The sequence below is a fragment of the Camponotus floridanus genome, unplaced genomic scaffold (assembly GCF_003227725.1).
Source record: "Camponotus floridanus strain SB8 unplaced genomic scaffold, Cflo_v7.5 scaffold80, whole genome shotgun sequence".
Taxonomy (NCBI): domain Eukaryota; kingdom Metazoa; phylum Arthropoda; class Insecta; order Hymenoptera; family Formicidae; genus Camponotus; species Camponotus floridanus.
This window is the reverse complement of record NW_020229850.1, coordinates 776,694-797,953: the sequence shown is the minus strand read 5'-3', so window position 1 is coordinate 797,953 and position 21,260 is coordinate 776,694. Positions and strand designations below refer to the sequence as shown.

General features: G+C 34.0%; 2 protein-coding genes across 7 annotated transcripts in view; one reads left to right on the top strand and one right to left on the bottom strand.

Moving 5' to 3' along the window:
* The window catches only part of LOC105250098 (paired box protein Pax-6), an 81,443-nt gene extending 74,670 nt beyond the window's left edge, over window positions 1-6,773 (top strand). For 3 of the 5 annotated variants that reach the window (XM_011256021.3, XM_025414466.1, XM_025414467.1), the window contains exons 7-10: window positions 1,330-1,589; window positions 2,813-3,093; window positions 3,651-3,961; window positions 4,753-6,773. In XM_011256021.3, the coding sequence (XP_011254323.3) occupies window positions 1,330-1,589; window positions 2,813-3,093; window positions 3,651-3,961; window positions 4,753-4,847 (947 nt within the window). In that variant the 3' untranslated portion in view covers window positions 4,848-6,773. Of the gene's footprint in view, window positions 1-1,329; window positions 1,590-2,812; window positions 3,094-3,650; window positions 4,058-4,752 lie in introns of all 5 variants that reach the window. The other 2 variants (XR_003123621.1, XM_025414469.1) reach the window with 2 other exon arrangements.
* A 1,508-nt stretch (window positions 6,774-8,281) lies between these two features.
* LOC105250096 (zinc finger CCCH domain-containing protein 11A) lies at window positions 8,282-19,350 on the bottom strand. Of its 2 annotated transcripts, none has more exons than XM_011256018.3 (6): window positions 18,917-19,088; window positions 18,689-18,788; window positions 17,806-17,925; window positions 17,109-17,283; window positions 16,533-16,652; window positions 8,282-9,232 (listed from the first exon to the last, which is right to left on the bottom strand). In XM_011256018.3, the coding sequence occupies exons 1-6, from the start codon at window positions 18,931-18,933 to the stop codon at window positions 8,388-8,390; spliced, it is 1,377 nt and encodes a 458-aa protein (XP_011254320.1). In that variant the 5' UTR covers window positions 18,934-19,088; the 3' UTR covers window positions 8,282-8,387. The 2 variants fall into 2 exon arrangements, with proteins under 2 accessions (XP_011254320.1, XP_011254321.1); XM_011256019.3 differs by lacking the exon at window positions 18,917-19,088 and adding an exon at window positions 19,153-19,350 and having other exon boundaries at window positions 8,283-9,232.
* Window positions 19,351-21,260: the final 1,910 nt, after the last annotated feature.

Sequence of the window (21,260 nt, the reverse complement as noted above, 5' to 3'; positions counted from 1 at the left end):
AAAACACACAGATATACTATTTTCTACCTATCTATAAAACCAATCAATAGAAAATTGAAAAAATTATAATTTCTTATTACTAATTATTGATATATAATATTATATGAAACAGAATTTTTTAATTTTATAGAATGTATAATTAAATCTCGATAAAACAGCGACAAGTCGCGTGTCACATCGAGCCAGATTTCAACTCGAGCCTCTCCAACGGAGTGGTAGTAGTCGCGAAATGACAGTGGCGTATCTCGTGAGGGGGGTGGCCGGCGACTGGCGTCGGGACGCCCGCCGTCTTATCGGGCACCCTGTAGCCTCATCCCCCGCGCGTTCTCCTTCATCGTTCTCTTCTCACTCTACCCTGTATCTCCGCACCGTTCCCCTCATCGTCGTCGAAGCAAACCCGGTGACGCCTCGACGCGCTCACCCAGAAACCGACGATAAGGTTCACCCGGCGACGCCTGCCTATATCGCTCGTGTTCCTTCACATACGCGCCTCCACACGTATACACACGTACACACGAATAGATACGCGTACAAAGACGCGAGCGCATATAACACATGTAGGTATTGATATAAGAAAACTAGTGGGAGAGAGAGAGAGAGGAAGGAGGAGTAAACGAAACCCCAAATCGTGTGGCACACGTTATCACACATCCTGACATTGATAATACATCGCCGATTTCCTTCACCGTTATAACCGAGAACGATTCCTGAAAAGCTTAACTTGCTCACAAGTAGATTTAGAAAAGAGATAGTCTTTATCGATATACACTTTGACAAAAATTATTATATATTAATCTGAATGTGTAATTTTTTCGAGTAATATGGGGGAGGGATTTTAATTTGAATAAAAATTTCTTTGAATTTTTTGAAGTGAATTTTTCCTATTCCAGCTGTAAGCTAGATTCATTAATTGTTATAGTTTTGTAATATATATATTCGCGATATTAAATACTAGTAACTTTGATTTCTTTAAAGTCCTGAAAATATAAAATTTACGTTCAATTTATTCATGGATCAATTCGGGTTAAAACTTGATAAATCAAAAATATATAAAAAATTATTTAATACATCAATTTAAAATTCTGTTGGATGTCAAAAATTCTCTTAGAGATATATCTGCATCACCTTTTCACAAAATTTTTTTAAAAAAGATTAAATCAACAATAGGATTTAATATTTTATCCAATAGAAAATTGTGTTAATTCTTTTAATTCGAAAATTATTCATATTATATTCAATCGATACTATATTTAATTCATATAAAGTATATAAAGAGAAGTAGCTTTTGGGGTGCAACAGACGTTGATAACGGTGTGCGATACATTGCAGTAACCGAGCTCGAGGGTGGCGCGCATTCGGACGAGACGAACAGCGGGGGTGACAACAGCAACGCCGGCAGCGTGTCGGGCGGCGCCGATGACGATCAGGCGCGTTTACGTCTGAAGAGGAAGCTGCAGAGGAATCGTACGAGCTTCAGCAACGAGCAAATCGACGCCCTCGAGAAAGAGTTCGAGAGGACGCACTATCCGGACGTGTTCGCCAGAGAGAGACTCGCCGGCAAGATCGGCCTACCGGAGGCACGAATACAGGTGACTATTCGGCGCAACATTGCATATCCTTGTCGAATACTTGCATAGCTATAGTATAGCTATAGTAGAATAATGGGGTCATTTTTTATTTCTTTTTTATTATTTTAAATAAAATTATTATTATAGATTCATAAAACATTAGAAATATTAATGTTTGCTATAAAATTATTATTGAAAACAACTTAAAAATAAGATTTTGAAAAACGCTAAAAGTCATTGCTCATGAAGTCACAATTAAAGATTTGTAATTAAAAACGAAAAGGTAATAAATATTGTTTTGTGTCAATATGAATACGACAAAAAATCCTTCTAAAATATTTGGAAAGCAATGTTCGCGATCCTAAACTGTAGCTCATTGATTCCATCTTTATATTGTTATAAAAATCATTTATATATATATATATATATATATATATATATATCCTATATATAGATCCGTTATATAATTATATTTTATATATATATCCTATATATAGATCCGTTATATAATTATATTTTATATATATATATATATATATATATATATATAAAATATAATTATATAACGGATCTCCTAAGTATTAATTAATTTAATTTTAGTAGTTTTATTTTTAAATGAATAACATATAACTCTTATAAATATTATAACTTAATCTATATAATATCTATATATAAATCTATGTATAATATATCGTGATGTCATATCCTTTACAACCTTTACAACCACATGACAATTTTTCAAGTTTCTAATGATTTCTAATATTATATACGTATTAAATGTTACTTTTCATCTTATTTAACATTTAATGTCTTAAATTTAATATATATATATATATATATATATATATATATATATAAAATAGCTATTCATCGTTTAAGAATTATAGGACAAGGTGAATTTTTATATATTTCATTGATAATTATATATTTCTCGGCACTTGTTATATGAAAGTTTGCTGTACCTTTTAATGCTCGAATATGATACTGATGTCATATTTGTGGCTGTAAGAATAGTGTTGGCAGTTGGTTGGCAGTTTCTGAAAGAAAACGGTATTCGTTGTAGCGGTATTTCTTAATCTTCGTGTTTTTATTACTTGTATCAAAAGTACGATATTATTTTTTATACGCATATATACAGGTCTAAAATGTAATGAGCCGTTTCGTCCACGATTGTCAACCGAAAAGTTATCCGTAGCCTAGCGATTGATCTGTATCTTCGTCTGTCTTCTCGTTTACTAACTCAGGTCTGGTTTTCGAATCGGCGGGCCAAGTGGCGGCGCGAGGAGAAATTACGCACGCAACGGAGGGATAATCCGCCATCGCAGCAGCAGCAACAGCAGCAGCAACAGCAACATACTGCCGGTGTTAGTCTAGTGGGTGCTGGCCACCCGACACCGCCGCCACCCTCGGGGATACTCGGGGGCCAGCCACCACCGCAGGCACCACCCTCGCCCCCCAGAATACACCATGGATTTGCGCCCACCGCTGTATATCCTGGAATACCCAGCATGCCCGACTCATACAGGTGAGAATAAAATACGAAAAAATTCACCGAGATTAATCTATCCAAAATAGAGATATTAAATCGATGATTGTTTCTGCGATAAAATCAGTTATCCAGTGGTGAGCATATTTCAAATATGCACAAATTAAAAAATCAAATAGTGTGTTTCGGTTCATGAAATATTCAAACGTTTGTTTTTTTCTATGGAAATACAAATATTTTCAAATTACTTATTTAATATACACACATTGAAATAACGTACGATTAATTACCTTCACAAATAATAAATATATAATTATAATAAATATATTTTATATCTTTATTTTTTATATATTTTATATATTTTATATATTTTATATAAAAAATATTTATTTTTTATATATTTTATTTCAAATATTATATTATATATTATATAATAAAAGAAAAATGAGAAAACTGTCAAGATAAATACGCATTTAATTCAGATACTACTTTGATAAAGTGATATCGGAAGACATATAGTTAAAAAAAGCTTTTTATATTTGACAATAGAAGAGGAAATAATCGCAATCGCGTGATTCTTTTTCTTTGCATTACAGCCCAATGACGTCAATGCCGAGCTTCACGATGTCGGGCGCCAGCCAGCAGAACCAGCACACGACGAGCAGCATGTCCTCGCTGTCCACCGGGGGTGGTATGAGTCCGATGGGCATGACCGTGGGTATGACTGTCGGACCGAGTCCCGGCGCGTGCCTCCAGCAACGGGACAACGGCTACTCGTGCGGGGTCGCGAGACCGCCGAGTTACGAACCCCTTCATCTAGGCTACGGCGCTAGGCCCACTTGCAGCCCCACGCAGCCCTATCATGCGGCGGGTCTCAATCAGTACAATCAGAACGCCAGCTCGACCGGTGAGTGTCTACCGCACTCACTGCATTCGCTGCTTGCACTCTAGCCGATGGACTACTACTACGGCTACCATGGATAACACGCTATCGAGCCCGCCGGTAATGGATTATACACGCTTCTGTCTTCCCCTGCCCCTTTGGTGCCCCTCAAAGTATCCCCGATCGAACGATCCCGTGAGAGATTTCCCCATCTCATTATATCTCAGTAAATGCGATCTAGTTTTACGGGGTGTCCGTAAAGCTACTCGGCTACATCGCCTACATTAGCCGCCTGAACGCTTCTTATTTCTAGTTAATGGATTGTAGGTGTTAGTAGAGTGATGTGCAATTTATATTGGCAAAACGCGGTATGCGTGTTTTAAAAATAGATTATTTTTATCATAGGAAAATATAATTAAATGCACGTCTTTATATTGTCATTGCTATCACTGATTTTGTGTTTATTATTTCTCTTATATCTCTAAATGGTTAATTTGATGGTGAAATGATAAAATAATATTTTTGGCAAATACACACAAATAGAATAATATATACACACACAGAATCTCAAAAGATAATCGAGATTTTAGGAATGCTCTGATTACTGTTACCCTTCTTTTATCTCTTATCATTACTAACATTTATTAATTTCATATATGTGTGTGTTAAATCAATTACATAAACACACGAAATTGTATGTAAATTTTTCTCGAGAAAACCAGCAATTTAGCAAGAGAATTTCTTTGCATGCAAAGTATTTGTCCACAAAAATTTATTACAAATTTATTAGAATGTCACAATGGATTCTCTTGCAGGTCTAATATCACCTGGCGTGAGTGTGCCGATCGCGGTACCAGGTCAACCGGCGCCCGATATGGCGGCACAATATTGGTCACCGAGGCTGCAGTGACCGTGGTGGTCGTCGACGTCGACCTCGTCTCCGTAGACTTGAGCTTCTTCGTCTAGTTTACGTTACCGAAAAAGAACGACGCACACGGTTATACGTGATCGTGGTGCCAAGTCTCCGCACTTTATGATGTTGATTGTTTGTGCGTGCGACTCTGTCTCGTAGCAAAAATCAAAATGAGCTATGACACCCGTGCGTTTCGTTTAAGTCAAAGCTCTGCATGGAAACGAGTTTGATTTGTCCGTGTTCGCGTCCACTACTTCCGTTTCTGTAAGGCAATGAATGCGTCAGGAACATCATTTCACACACAGAAATTTTTCCCGAAGAAACGATATTGTTCGTGAATTCGCTGATATTTACCTGTGTGAAAAAATCATCTGAGACTCATAAAAGAATCCGTTCTATCTATTCGACTACATTTTTAACCAAATGATTGAATCTGCTTATGTATTAATGATAAATCATAATTGTGTAATTATAATACAAATATGCCGAATTGGATTACAATGGGCGGATTAATCAATTTCTGTGTATGATGATGTTGAATCTTGTTCATCGTTAAAATTCCTAATATCCTGTATTGAAAATTAATATTTACACTTATGATTAACATCTTCCCGATCAAATCCCTTTATTATTTATAGACAATTAATGCTGCTTTTTCGCACTTTTACTAACAATGTTGATATCATAACGTACGTATGTAAAGAGACATTTCTCTTCTTTATTTCGAGACGCTTCATCAAAATCCGATAATTCATAAGAATACATGATCTTTGTAATACGTATGTCAATCAGCTCGTGGTAATTTTTTTATAAGATGTATCATATATAGTATCAAAATGATCGGCAAGGTGTTATATGGAAAATCTTCCAAAATATCACATTCACGTATATGCACACTTTTATAATTACTCAGCTTCATTTCGTATACAATTATACTTCCAATATCTTTGAAATAGAATCGGGCAAGGTGAGACGCGGTGAAAAAAAAAATGAATCATCGGCAATGTGCAACTCGTGTAAAAATAATTAGCGTGAAAATCGGAGAGGGAAAAGAGAGAAAATCGATCTCGATAATTCTCGCAGTTTTTATTCGCAAAGTTTCGTAGATGTAATTCTTGTAGGCGAGAGAAAGGGAAACAAAAATAGTTTCTAAGTCGGTATTATGTTATTATTTATACTCGTGTAAAACAGAGCGGAGAGAGTCAGGAGATAATAAACGTGAGTTTGTTGTGTGTACATCGTAAGAATATCTCGACCCAGTCATTTATATATAAATATATACATAGTTGACTCTATAATTCTCTAAATACACTTGATAAAATCAATTCGTAATTTATATTCGGTGCAAGGTTCGAGAGAAAGGGAGAGAGAGAGAAAGAGAAAGAAAGAGAGAGAGACAAATAGAAAGGACCGAAAATGCCGATTGTGATTTCCCTTAGGCCAGATATGTTAAGCGTATGATTATGCATTCTAAATAAATAGTGTGTACATTTAATCGAGAGTTCTCTCAATGCTTGTTTTCTAATCGGAATCCGTGAGATCCTAGCGTATACATTCGTCCTTGCTATATCAAATATTAATTGCAAAGAGTAAAGCAATCATGTATCTAATACTGGTTGATCAAGATAAATAACAATCGTAAAATTTCCTATTAGAAATCAAGCGCAACTTCTTCCCGAACGTGTTCATCTCGATCCGATAATTCATATGTATCTCGATGCCGTTTCGTTAATCCTTTTAGCATAATCGATAATCAAGATATCAACGATCCCTCCTGTATTATCGTCCAAATCGAAACAATTGAATCAATTATAACAAAATAAAGGAAAGCGGAATGTGTGCAAGCAGAAAGAGATCATCGTTTTACCTTGCAAATGTAACAATTGTATATTTATTTCGACTTAATAATTAATTTACATTCGAAGACACATGTTGTTATTTCCTAATTCCTCACTAGAAATTATCTATTGCGATATAGATCTGCTGGCGCAATTAACTCTGGATTACTTCTGCGAGTAAAAAAGCAATACTCGTGGGTGAAATTAGCATTGATATGATAAAATTGTACTTTTATTATAATTAATTAGCTAAAAAAATTGATAACAAAAGTATAAAAATGTGCATATTTAATTTTTTCTCTGGGCTCACTAAGTTACATCTTCTAAATTACATCTTTGTGATGTATTATTAATGGACTATATTGAATAATAAAAGAAGTAATATATATACCAGAGTTATACAAAGCCCAGCGAACTATTACAAAATTGCAACAATGTGTATGTGCACATAAAAAATATTATTATATAATTTTAAATACCTATAACATTATTATAATTTTTCACTTGATTTGATACGAAAACAAAATGTTTATGGGCTTTAAAATTAATATCATATAATAGATATATGTTCAATCCATAGCTAGTTTTTAAGACTCTTGTTTCTTATAATCATATTGAATTATGAAATGAAAAATCGTGAATGCTTTTTTTACGAAATATATCAGAATAGACTAGTTTTATTTATTATATTATTCACATTCAATATATTATTCACATTCAGATATACCGAACACTTTTTATTAATAAATATATAATTATATATTTATATAATTTATATTACAATCCTATTTGCAACAAAAATGAATCTTGTGACAATTAATTAAAATTTGTAGCTATTTATTAATCTAATTTAGACTTAAAAATTAATTAGAATTAAAAAAGATAATTTTCGATATATTTTATTGATTTATACTATGATGACTAGTAGCAAATTAAAAAATAAAATTAATTTATTTCTACAATATAGATTTCGCAAAAAAATAATTCACACGATTTCTAATATCATAATTCAATATGATGTAACATCAATAAAAGATCAAGAGTCTTCAAAGGCATACAATATCGATTAAAATATAAGTATTGATACTTTGAAATATATATAGAATTTACTTTCTCTTATTATTATATTTTTAAAAAATTTATTAATTATTAATTTCGAAATGTGTAGCGAAATATCATTCCGTATCAGAGAGCTTCATTACTAGATTTTAATTTAACTTTCATGCATTTCCAAATGATGTTTATGCATTACTGCACGTTTGGAATATTATATTTATTATGTATTATTTTAATTATTCACGAGAAATTTTATAATTAAGATAAAAAAACTCATATAGATATGATTGAAATATGAGAGAAATTTTGATTTATGTACTTATTGAAATTAATGTGCAATTTTCAATTCGGCTAAAATTAAGATAACATAATTTCAATAAGTTAAAGAGTTGAATGGAACCTTAATATGAATTATTGGTTAAATAATTATCTAGAGATCGTAACGATATAATCCTTCCCCTTTTAAAGTGAAGTTTTTAATTTACGTCTACCGAAATATTAAAAAAGAGAAAATAGATATTATTTTTTTGTCAAATTTTTTTAAACATTTTTGAACCTTGAAGAAAAAGAGCGTAGAATATAATACTCAGCGAGTATTTCTAGATGCATAGATTCGTCTAAAGTCGTTTAAATCGCAGTTTTTCTATTTGAGCAAGTCTTCGATATCTCTCATAATATCATCGGCCGTGGTATCTAATCTCAGATACTCATCCTCGGTATTTGCGTATGGTCGACCGACCACCAATAGTGCGTTATTCACGATATCCTCCGCCGTGTACGTAGCGACTGATTTCCTGTCATCCGCCGCTTGTTCCGGTTGCGTTTGAGTTTTCTCCTCGTTTGTACTACTATCGCACAATCTGATCTCCACTTCGCTTCTTCTGTTCGCGTTGGTCGACTCATCAGTATGGCTCTCCAACCTCTCGCAACACCCTGACATTTCGTCATCCTGATCGTCTAGTGTTCCGGTCATGTCTTTGCGAGTCTCGATATTCCTTACAATGGCGCTTTTCAGTGACCTTCGTAATTTTACCGGTGGTATCTTGATGACGGATTCGCCCTTGACGAATTCGGAGCTGATCCTGCGCTTCTTCGTCGGACTCGAGCTCTCCTCATTGCATTGTTCGATCGAACGCTTTTTCGTGTTTTTCATCGTCTCAATCGGCGAAGACTCCGTCGAAGCTTTAGCGGCCAACTCTCTTTCCTTCTTTCGTCGTCGAATCTCCTCCAGACTCAACACTTTAAAGTCCAATTCCTTTACCGGTTCTTCCGTCTTGGGTGAATTCACCCATCGATTAGCGCTGATTATCCTCTTAGCCTTGCCAATATCCGGATTGGGGAAAAGTTTAGTATCGTTTTCACCCTCGTATGAATAATATGCCGCACTCTCCGCCTGGATTTCCTCTAGTCTCATCTGCTCGTAGGTCTTGCAATAGGGTACCTTGGGCTGCGATTTTACTGGTGACGGTGCACTTTCATTATCGGATTCTGGAAGAAACATCAAATAATCATCTGGATTATCTCGAAGAAGGCATCACTTTCGTTGATGGTCGTTTATATTAGATAAAATCAGCTTCTCTCTCTCTCTCTTTCCTTTTGCATTTATCTTTCTCTACCTCTCTCTCTTTTTAAATCATAAAGCAATCAATTATCTGCTGATTATAGTTTCAATGATTTATTTCTCATTTGTCATTACCAGAAATTGTAGACTTAATTTTACTTTATATAATGGAAAATTAGAATAATTGATAATTTATGTCTCTCTCTCTCTCTCTCAAATTTTTCTTCGCAGTCAATCGCAATGGTTTTTTTCAAATGCTTTTTTATATTGTAAATTATAATCTCGTGTTTCGCGCGCTCTGTGTAAAAGGGAAATCTGGATAGGATTTATAGTTTTCGATCTCATTCTCTGTCCTTGAAATCGTGATTAATTCTTAAGCGGATTCTCTTCTCATTATCTCGATTTTATCTCGCATTTCTTTCTCTAGTTACTCGATTTTAGACTTATTTTAACTTCATGTTCTTTTTTTCATCTCTTTATATCTTCTCTTTCGTGTATTTCTTGATCAGCACTTGAGTGTTAAATCATGCTTTAATCTACACAATGAAACTTTCTTAATACAGTAAAAAAATCCCACTTCTTTCTCTCCCATCATACATACATTTCTTTCAAGAGCCGCGATTTTTTTTCTTATTTCTATCCGTTTAAAATTGATTTCTCCGCAGATCTCTCTTTTGTCGTCAGATTCAAAATTATGCAAAACGGAAATGCTTCTTATCGGCACATTTTAATTCACACTTTAAACATCTAATACTTACTTGCATAATAACTTAAATAGTTCATTACTTAATCTAAAAAAGAAAAGCACAAAATCGGAGAAATCTTGACTGCATCATGATCGCAAAAATTATAAATTTTAAAAATAACGAAAATAACGTTCCTTATAAAATAATCGAAAGATGAATGAAATTACGATTGATGGAAAGAAGTGAAATAAGAAGCCCCATTGAGAAGAGCATCGCCGGTAATGGGAATAATTGTCAAAAAATTGTCACCGTATAATTACCGGTCATATGCTCGCTCTCCGGGTCGATTGTCCGTATGGTTTTCGAGGTATCAAGTTTATTGAAATCCAGATATCATCTCAATGAAAAGTATTGATTTTTCCATTCGCTTACATCAATTCGTTATAGTTAAATTGCGCATCTTATTCTTTAGCATCAATCAATCTTTCTCCTCTTCTACATATTCGCAGCCATAAATTTGGCTGAGAAAAAAGGCTCTTTCGTTTTTTTTTATTTGTTTTCTTTTTTTTTTGTTTCTTCTCTATCATTCGCGTTCGAGACAAGAGAAGCAGAACGAACGCGCGTTTCTGCGTCGCCGTAACAAGTCGACGTAAAAACGATCGCGGATGTTGTCACTCTTCATCGCCATGATTTCAATTCCGATTTTCAGGGATCCCGAACAACCTGGTCGAGCTCCCGAGAGTCTCGTCCGCGCTGCAGACGAGTTTGTTTCTCGTCCACGAGACAGATCCCGATCGCAGGAAGGCGGGTTCGCGGGCTCGACTTGTTGACATCCTCGAATCGTTAACCGTCGACTGTTACTTCAACGAATTTAAAGTTCGTCGCATGATTGCCACGCGACCGAGGCCAAAATACATAGAAAAAAGAAAAGGAAAACTAAAAGAGAAGAACCGATGAAATAACGAGAGAACGTTAGAGAAACAGGGCTTCGGTCGCGCGTACGGTCGTGAAAAATCACTCGCGACTCGATTCGCACGCATTGTAACGACGAAAGGTATCGCTCGGTCGCGAGTCGAGGGAAGTCAGAGAAAACACGGGTAAAAGAATACAAAGTATATAATCGGAGACAATCGTTCGAGATTAATCGGCAAGAGACTCGAGCGCGAGTCAGGGAAACGAAAGCAAAGAGTCGGAGAAGAGCGATCGAAAAACTGTCGGCTCGCTCTGATATTATGCCGTTCTTGCCATTACACACGCACCGACGACTCTGCATTCCACGTGATCGTCTCTGACAGATCGTCGTACAATTTATATGATCCTTGAAAAAAAAAAGAACAAATTCGTGATCTTCCTCGTCGAATGCAAGAGCGTCGATGGCGCAATAATCGCGAGATACATATACAATGATAACGATAATCGTCGCTTCTTTGCGCTCCCAATAATCACAAGGAGGGAAAAATACGGACAAAAAATCGAATTAACAAATTAACAAATAAACAATGATCTTACACAAAACGAAGATCGAGGAGCGAGAATCGCGTTGTACGCAATCGCCTCCTTTTCTCGTGTAACATATATATATATAGTATATAATATATATATGTATATATATAATATTCTCTGTGCTCTCACACACATACACACACATTCTCTCTTTCTTTTTTTCTATCTTCTGTCTTTCAGCTTACGTTTACAGACGCGCTTTTTCCAGGGCGCACACGCGGACAAATTGAATGAGTCACAGGCCGTGGCGATATAAAGAAAACATCGCGTATACTCGCTGTCTCTCGAAACTTAGACTTACAATACGATTACGGTGGCGATATCCAAACATTCAACATCGTGCATAAATCGCCGACTTAATCGCAACCGAGAGAGAATCGCATACTCTCTGTAAAGATGTACATCGCTCATCGAATTTCATCTCGACGAAAGCGAGATGCGTCTGTCTCGCATCCGAATGAGACAACGAGCATCGCCCGTGGCTCGCACGACCGCTTATTACGGAATTTGCAATCAATGAGACCGCAATGATCAACGCAGACGATATAACGACTTGCTAACGAGCAGGAAAAAGGATTTATCGGTCCGCGGCGAGCTTGCGATGTCATCGTCATCGCGATCAGCAGGCCTATTCTGCAACTTTAAACGCCCGAACTATAATTACAGTGCATGCGTTACAGGATTCGTACCTATGTACAAAAAATGCGTTATAGTTATAATGCATGCATTAAAAGTTACAGAGTAGGCCTGCAGAATTCTTCGATTCTGTCGATAGTCTTCGATATAGTTAATTGTGGATAGATGTTAAGTATAAGGAAAACCCACGATCTCACACATACGTGGATCGCTTCGTCCTTCGAGACTCTATTCGCACAGATAAAGACCCTTCGTCGAAGGGCAGTGACAGGACCCGCCGCTGCAGGTCCATATTCTTCATACTTATCATATCTGTCACACTATCTATGCACACTATTTGTTAGATACATTCTTTTTCTTTCTCTCTCTCTCTTTCTTTTTCGATAATCATCCTCGCATTTTTTCATATTACATTCTCGCTACTAGACTCTTTTACCTTTCAAATTCACGCGCGCAGTCATATTTTATATTCCTGTACGTTTCATATTTTTTTTTTTTGCACATAGATTTTATAGATCCGGGTGTGCGAGTTTGATCGAATTCTATCGAACTCGCTCCTTTCTTGGAAGACCTGCGCGTCGTTCTCTGTTTTAAAGGGGGAAATTCACCGTGCAAATCCATCCAGATCGGCGTTTATTTTAACGCGCCGTTGAAAAATATCTCGTACATTAAAAAAAAAAAAAAAATTACTCTGGCATAACGCGAACACAAACAAACTGGCAAACTCTGTACGGTTGAAGGCACAAAATTCTTGCCAATCGAAATACGCGCGCAAATTTTGCGCGGAGAACCGTGAATGAAAGCCAATACACGAGTATTCCAAAAAAAAAAAAAAACCCATGCGATAGCCCTTTATATCGACAATAATCACGATCATATTAAAAAAAAATATATATAATTCTCTAATATATAGTTAAATATAATATATATGCGTGTAAAACATTTATCGTGTAAGAAAACTTACTAGTTTTCTATTTTACATCGCGTATTTTTCATACAAATATACGCGTATATGTATGTGATGTGTATGTATCTATTCATTTCTTTCTTTCTCCTTTCAGTCTCTCTCTCTTTCTCTCTCTCTCGCTCTCTTTCTCTCTCTTTCGCTCTCTCTCTCTCTATTATATATTCACTCAACTCAATATTTCAATAATTTCCTCATAAAATTTTGTAATTTATTTCTTTTTTTCATCGCGTGTATGTTTTATAACGATAGGACGCTTTGCCCCTTCTATATCATTTAGTCTATCAAGTTATTATATGCACCGTTGACTCGAAAAAAAAAGCTTGCTATCGGAAACTCGGGAAAAACCGGAATCTTCCTAAATGATTTACGTTATTTCTTCTCGATATCTCCTTGCGTTCTTCCCTCCTTTTTTCGTTTAGCTGTGATGCGATTTATTACTATTGTAAAAGACCAGCATATCCTATATATATATATATATATCTTTCTCTCTTTCACATCCTATATTATATATATATAATACTTTCCCTGATTATAAAATTTTCCATCGGTGCAAGATTAATAATTTGATAAATTATTTAATGAGTAAGAGTTTTTTTAATCTTTCTGCTGATCTAACGAGTGTTCGCAAGATCAAATGTGCGATATATCAGAAAAAAATTGAGGCGCTGAAAATAAAAGAATTATCTTTGTTGCTGAAAATGAAAGCTAAGTTTAAATTGTGAATTCTTCGCTACGATTATCGGTATTTAACTAGAATTTTTTCAAAATGTGTCATCTACATATTAAGTTTCTTTATTCTCAACGCCTCAATTAAGGGTCATTATATCCTATTATCATACGGAAATTCGTAAAAAGTGAATCAGTATAATATGTAATATTCTCTTGGCGATCGTATTCTTTTATTCGATATATAATAAACATCGGCGTTTAACATTATCACGTAGAAAGCAAGCTTCTAAGCCGAATTGTTAAACTCGTGCTCTTTAGAGCGTTTAAAAGATCACGCTTGACTTACATTTTAAATCTATATTTTATCATTTTTTTTTTTCATTTTTCCTTCAATTACCCTTGTTGAAAAGATACAACATCGGGATTATCGTGGCCTGCGAAAATTTGCATATTTATCGTCCGGCGCAAGCTCCGTATGAAGCGCGATATCACGTTATTTCCATTTCGCCGTCCTGAAATTCTCAAATTCACGTGAGAAGCCAAAACATATGAAGGCATTATTATTCGTGCACGCGTAAAACACAAGGCAAGGACGCGATTGGAATCTGTTTAAATCTTTATAAACACGGATTCGCGCGCGAATATTATTTCATTATATAAATCTATTTCTCCTTCTTTCTCTTCTCTATCCCTTTCTTTCAGTCATTCATTCATTCTCTCCCTCTCTTTCCCTCTATCTTTCTCTCTCTCTCTTTCTTTCACACACACTCTCTCTCTCTCTCATTTTCTTTCTCTCGTTATTCTTTTCGTTCTTCTTCTACATCACGCATCTCACGCATAATAATAAAGTACGTGACATCAAAGAAAGCATACATGCTCGCGCACTTATTGGTTTAGACATAAATATTTCAATTATTTCCTATTATTCGCCATTGCACTTGGTTCAGCCCAGACGTGACCGACAGAACAATGCGCAGGTTTCTTTTCTTTCTTTTAAAGAGATGTATATATCGGCTAACCCGAATATATGCTACATATATATATATTCCTTCGATCGGCCACGCAAGGGATGTAATGCAAATCCGCACATCCGGAAGAAGGGGAAGAGGCGCGGAGCGATATTTAAAATAAACTTTCTAAATGCTAGCAAAACACTCTCTCGTCAAAGACGCAAACCTAAAACGAGTGAGGCTCATTCGTCGTATTACAAATACCCGATTAACATTGAAATGCCAGCTTTCCGCAACTAAGAGCAAGATCTATATGAATATAAAAAATTTATGTGTATGTACGTGTATGTCTCTGTGTGCATATATGTGCGTGTGTGTGATAAAGCGACGACCCATAGCTATCTTCTTCTTCGTCTACCACAGTTCTCGCTTTCGCGATCTTACAGCATTGACGAAGACACTTGAACCTCGTTTTTCTTAAGTTTTTCTTAAGACCATTCTGGTAATTTGAGCTCGATTGCACTGCAGCCGGAGAAAGATAGCCATAGGCAGTTAGAGGGCTAATTTAGGCAAAGTTTAGATATAGCAGCCCCTGTAAAAATCGATAGTCACTACTAAATTTTTCGTGGTAACACGAGTGCTAGATTTATATCAATAAGATCGATTAATACGATTGGGCGATTGTATATTTCAATGATCATATTATGATTACCAATAAGTGCCAATTTCTTAAAAATGTGAATTCGATCTATGTAGACATATTGTATGTTATATACCTCTACCCCATGATAACACACAAATGAATGAATAAATAAGCTTCTTGTATAAACCGTACAAACATAAATGATTGCTGCAATAAGAGCAACCAATGTAATAAAATTCTTAATAAAATCATATCATCTCTGCAATTTACAATAATGTGTGACATGAATGTTTTTTTATATTAGTTGCACCTCATTAGATCAATCCATTTCACGAAACACGTTCAAAAGTGAAGATCAATTAAATATTGGGAATGTACTTTGTGTATACATGACCTAACGTCGTGAATTAATTTATTATGTTAAAATCGACGCAAGATTTTACCGTTATGTATCTTTCGCTGCTAGAAAGATATATACAATTAATCATCATACAGAATGATACTTTCGTAGTAATTCATCGTTTCTTATGCCAAATGTGTTTAAATTATCTCAACTTATTCACTATATCAAAGAATATAATAGCACAGAATCGATAGTATAACAACTTAACCATCGAAAACTGAAAAGATTTTAAATATTCATGAATTCTTCGAAAGTATTTCTGTATTGGTTGACGAAGAAAATTATACATATGTCTTAGCAAAGACTAACAACACACAGTTTTCGTCGATTTTAAAATCTTCTATACGACGTTATACCGAGAAACGGAAAAGGAAATCGGGATGTCTGAGGTTGTGGAGTTTGCTGCGTATGAATCGACGTATATGGCGATTGCTGGAGGAGTGGAGAGTTCTGTTGATTTTGCAATGACGACAGAGACTGTCCGGGGGAGTGAGAGTGTAAATTTTGTTGATGATGTGGATACGACAGCGTATGATGACAGGGAGAGGATTGCGAATTGGTTGGCGGTGGAACGTTTAGATTATTTGTGACGCTGATGCTACCAGGGATGTTGAGACTGTTAGGATTGTTAGGAATTGTCAGGCTCTTCGGGATACCGAGCGCGTTCGGGAGATTCATATTTGTTTGCAAGCTAGGCGGTAGAGAGAGAGTAGCTGACGTAAGATAATGTACGTTGAAAGATGGACGGGGGGGCTAGTAAAGCCTCATACCTTCTTCAAATTTGACGATGAGAGGATCAACGGCGGGACTACCAATAAAACTACCAGCCTCGCTGTTTCCTCTACCTTGGTCCGACTCAGTAGTACTGCTGCCGTCATATTTGGGGTCATCTTTATAATATAAAAAAAAATGTAAAAATATTTGTCCATATACAACAATAGTCATTATCATAAATGCATGATATTAATTTGATTATTTTAGCTTATATATTTTCAAATATGTATACCATCTTGTCGCATTTATATAAAATGAAAATATAGAATCTAAATGAGCCAAAAGATAACTTGAAGTAAGCAATATTGTTTTTCTGTTCAATTTGCTAATAATATTAAATTAATTAATTAAAATAATATTGATGTAAATAAATCTAAACTCTTTTCCTATTGTTTTTTCATCAAAACAGAAAATCCATAAATTAATGTGTAAGACGATTTATAACCAAATCTTTTTTTAAACAAAAAAACAAAATTTTTTAAATGAAAATTACAACTAAACAAATGAGTTTTATACGAGTTTCATTGCTATCAATCTAAAAAAATGTATTTATGATGATAAAAAACATTTACCTTGACGATTGAGCCATTCTTGATTAGGAGATTTTGTTGCTACTTCTGTGGTTTTCACAGGATTGATAGGATCATTAGTAATATTGCGTGGACTCGCATGCAAAAATGGACAATGTGGTTTCCTACATCCTCCAGGTTGTGTCTCCCAATAACAAGGAATTGACTTGCGATTTTTCTAAAAGAAAGATAAAAAGTTAATATATGCTCTTATCTTTAAAAATTTTAATATTTAAAATAATTTGACTGAATATGTTTAAATATCTATGATATGTAATCTATTTTATTTTAAATCATGCATTTATTTCAATAATTATTTTTTAAAAATAATAATGATGCTACAATATATTAATTCATTAAATTCCACAGATTTATATTTTAAAGAGAAAATAAAATAATAATATTTAATTATTATAATTCTATTAAGACTCAATAATTAATAATAATTTTTGTGATACTTAAAAGAAAAAGATAAATAGTTTAAACGGATGGAATTTTTTGTAACAATAGAATTAAATAAAGTGTTACTACAGTAAAATGCAGTAAAACACTATTTTACATGTATAAAATATAAGTATATTAATCAATAAATATATAAATTTGTTATACAAATTAGCACATTTATATAAATTATCAGAAATCGAATATTTTATTCCATACATGATCAAGTGTGATAAGCTTATCTAGAAATGATAATTACCTTCAATTCCATATGTCTGAAGTTACAGTGCTCATTAAGGCAATTTCCTTGCTGCCAATATGTGCATGTAGTTTCACAACCTAGAGCAGATGGTTCATGTCTATATGGGCAAAAGTCGCCCTGTAAGAATAATAAAAATGATGAACTGTAAAAATTATTCAATAATAGTTACAAGCTAAAATATACTAAATGATAAGAATAATTATAAACACTCGCAGTGCTAAATCATATCAATACTGCAAGTGAGATTAATCAAAGGATAGCATATATTAAAAATATTTAAGATATCATAAATATATAATCACATTTATTTATTACTTATTTATAATAATTTATTCATGCGCCTAAAAATACATGGATAAGATATTGTTAATTATGATTCAATCGCACACATTAAGTTACATATAAATCGGAGTAAAAAATAATACATATATATAGATGTTAAAATAAAATAAAAGGATGATAAAATAAGCATACACGCGCAATATTTTTATATCACACATATTATGTTTTATAAAAATCATACCTATGATTGACAAAATATTTACAAGATAAATGAAACCACACGAGGACGATAAAAAAAATTCTCTATATCGTGTGTAAATAAATGGAGAAATCACTGTCCCCCTAGAATTTAGCCAAGTTTCTATAATAAGTGATTAAATCTTACAGGATTTACATATTTGAATTTTTACGATATTGAGAAAAAAATCTTATCAACATGGCATCAAAATGGCCGACCTAACCTCGGCGAGCTCGATAGATCACGAGCAATATGGAACGATATGAAATTTTTTTCCTAGTTAACGTTGGCGGTGGCAAAATGAGGGGGACGCAGTTCGGCTCGAGAAAGGATTATCTCGGCGAGAAAGAATTCGCTTACCTTTTTGCACGTAGAATAGTAGAAGAAGTAACAGTCCAGATTCTTATGGTTGTGCTCCATTTGTAAGAACTTGTAAAAGGACGAGTGATCGTGCTCCTTGCTGAAAACAGAGATTAATTCTTTCAAAGATACGTCGATTGCGGAGCGAAACGTCAAGCATATTTCTCAAATGCGATTCTTGAATCTACGGACGATCGTAAAGCCAAATGATGAGAAGAGAAACGTTACCATTTCGTGCGGAACATGATTGCGCGATTGGATATAGATCTCGTTGATCGGTCAACTATCGCTATCGGCAACAGTCAAGTACGTACGCGAGGTACCAGACAAACTAACGAAGGTCCTCGTTCCCAATCGACGGGCAATAACACAATATTTGAGAGTCGTCGGGCATGACCCGCGCTCTCGCGTTTTCTTTTTTTTTCCCTCTTTCGTGTACATCGTCTCGTTGTGTGTATACGTACCCTTGAAGCCGCGAGTCCCACGGTGATACCTTTTTTTCAGCACAACACAAAATCCACTCAAACAGAGATTCGCTCAGTCGATTTCGACCCCGTCAGTGAGTGTGTGTCGATTATCCTCTCGACTCAACGTGCCGTCCGTGCTGTCGCTCGCACGATTCCCGTTCATGGACGCCACTGCCAACTGCTGGCTGCACACGATGCACACTTCGCTCGACAAGAATGCTCTCGATCGTTCGATCGACCAATCAGAGTCGAGGAATCTCTTGTTCCGATTGGTCAATTCGGACATTTCGAACGTGAAATGCATCGCATCTGCAGTCTGCTGCACTATTGTTTCTGCACGTTATGTTGCTGACTCTGTTATGGCGCCTTATTCAAAGTTCGACGACCGGCGACGTCGCGTTATCTCTTCAACTTTCTGCATTTCTCATTTATTTTTCAGTAGAAATTATTTTAAATTAAATATTAAATAGTTACATATTACATGTAATAATATATATAATGATACACATATCCACATGCATACATTTTAAATGTATTTTTAAGAAAATAAGAAATAAATATGATTAATTATATAATATATTAATATACAAAGTATAAGAGAAGGTATTAGAGATTTAGAGAAACATTTTACTTGTTAGCATCACGCTAAAACATTCTTATATCTCTTCTTTATAATAACTTTATTGAGAAAGTGATATTCATTTTCTTTATACATTAAAAAGATGAAATTACATTTTGGCCATTATTTTCAAAATTCCACACAAAACCAAATATGATTAAATTTTTGCTCATATTTGTATAATTTATCAATAAATTCATAATAATAGTACAGTAAACATATTTCTATATATAATATATAACGGCAAACTTGAAAATGGATATACATGTATATATTGCCAAGTTTTCGTACTATATATATAACTCATTTGTCCACATTGTGATGTCATCAATGCTGATTATAATAGCATTTTAATATTGCTAAAATACATTTGTTTTCAAACGATATATTTATAATAAAATACCTTATTCAATCTACATTTGAAATAAAAAGTTATATAATAATTCATAGATAAAACACACAATATTGAATAAAATAATATATCCCCCAAAATTACTTACATTATTTATATATTAAATTATTTAATAATCATAATATATTTCACAACAAAAGCTATGGAGAAATAGCAAATATGGCAAACATACATATCAATTTTCTCTCTATACACTCCGTGAGAAAGTTTGGAAATTGCACAACCCACTCTTGGTATTCTTAGCACTTTGATATTGAAATGACGATTTTTTCAAATATAATTACTATACTTTTGCTAATATATAAAATAGGTTCATTTCGTAAATTATGGCTGCATCGTATTATTTCATTGTATCAGACGGCTGCTGACATACGATATGAATTTACGAAATGGAACCATTTGCACTCATGCATAAGTGGCATGATATTGTTCTCTTTTATATATATATATATATATTTTTTTTTTTATATGCAACAATTTTTTTAAAATCTTACTAACTAGAGTAACTATAAAGTTATATGTATATGTATTATAGAACTAAACATGCCTCAAAAAATCTCATGTCTATCGACAATGCTATAAATTCGAAAATTATCAATACAAACTTATACTATACTTATATAATTATAATAAAGTTAACGCGTTAACAGCAAAAAATTAAAAATTAATATAAGAATATCATTTTTTTTCGAAATAAAACAATCATGTAAAACTTAAATGTATATCTTATAAAGTCTAAATGATAACAAACTGTAACGCATTCTATCGAGTTGTGATATTATTATTTCCATTGCATTATTAGTTCACATTCAACTTCCTAAAGTTTGTATTACCAATATAATAAAACACATAAGATATAATGTGTAATAAGTACTTCAAAGTATATAAAAAAGGAAAAAATCAGATTCATACTAATCAAATTTACTTGATAGCACGATTTCTGCTAATTGAATAATAAGATTATATGCAAATCTTCTCATTATTGGCTATATATATATGTATATGTATATTTGATATTTATTATTAAAGTCCTTATAAATGGATATAAAGAAAATGGAAGAGGAAAGCAATTTC

Coding starts and splice junctions, on each gene's coding strand:
- LOC105250096 (XM_011256018.3), bottom strand. Junction 17,284..17,805: donor TCAGACATATGGAATTGAAG/GTAATTATCATT, acceptor TCTTTCTTTTAG/AAAAATCGCAAGTCAATTCC. Junction 9,233..16,532: donor CATCGTCAAATTTGAAGAAG/GTATGAGGCTTT, acceptor TGTTTCTTCCAG/AATCCGATAATGAAAGTGCA.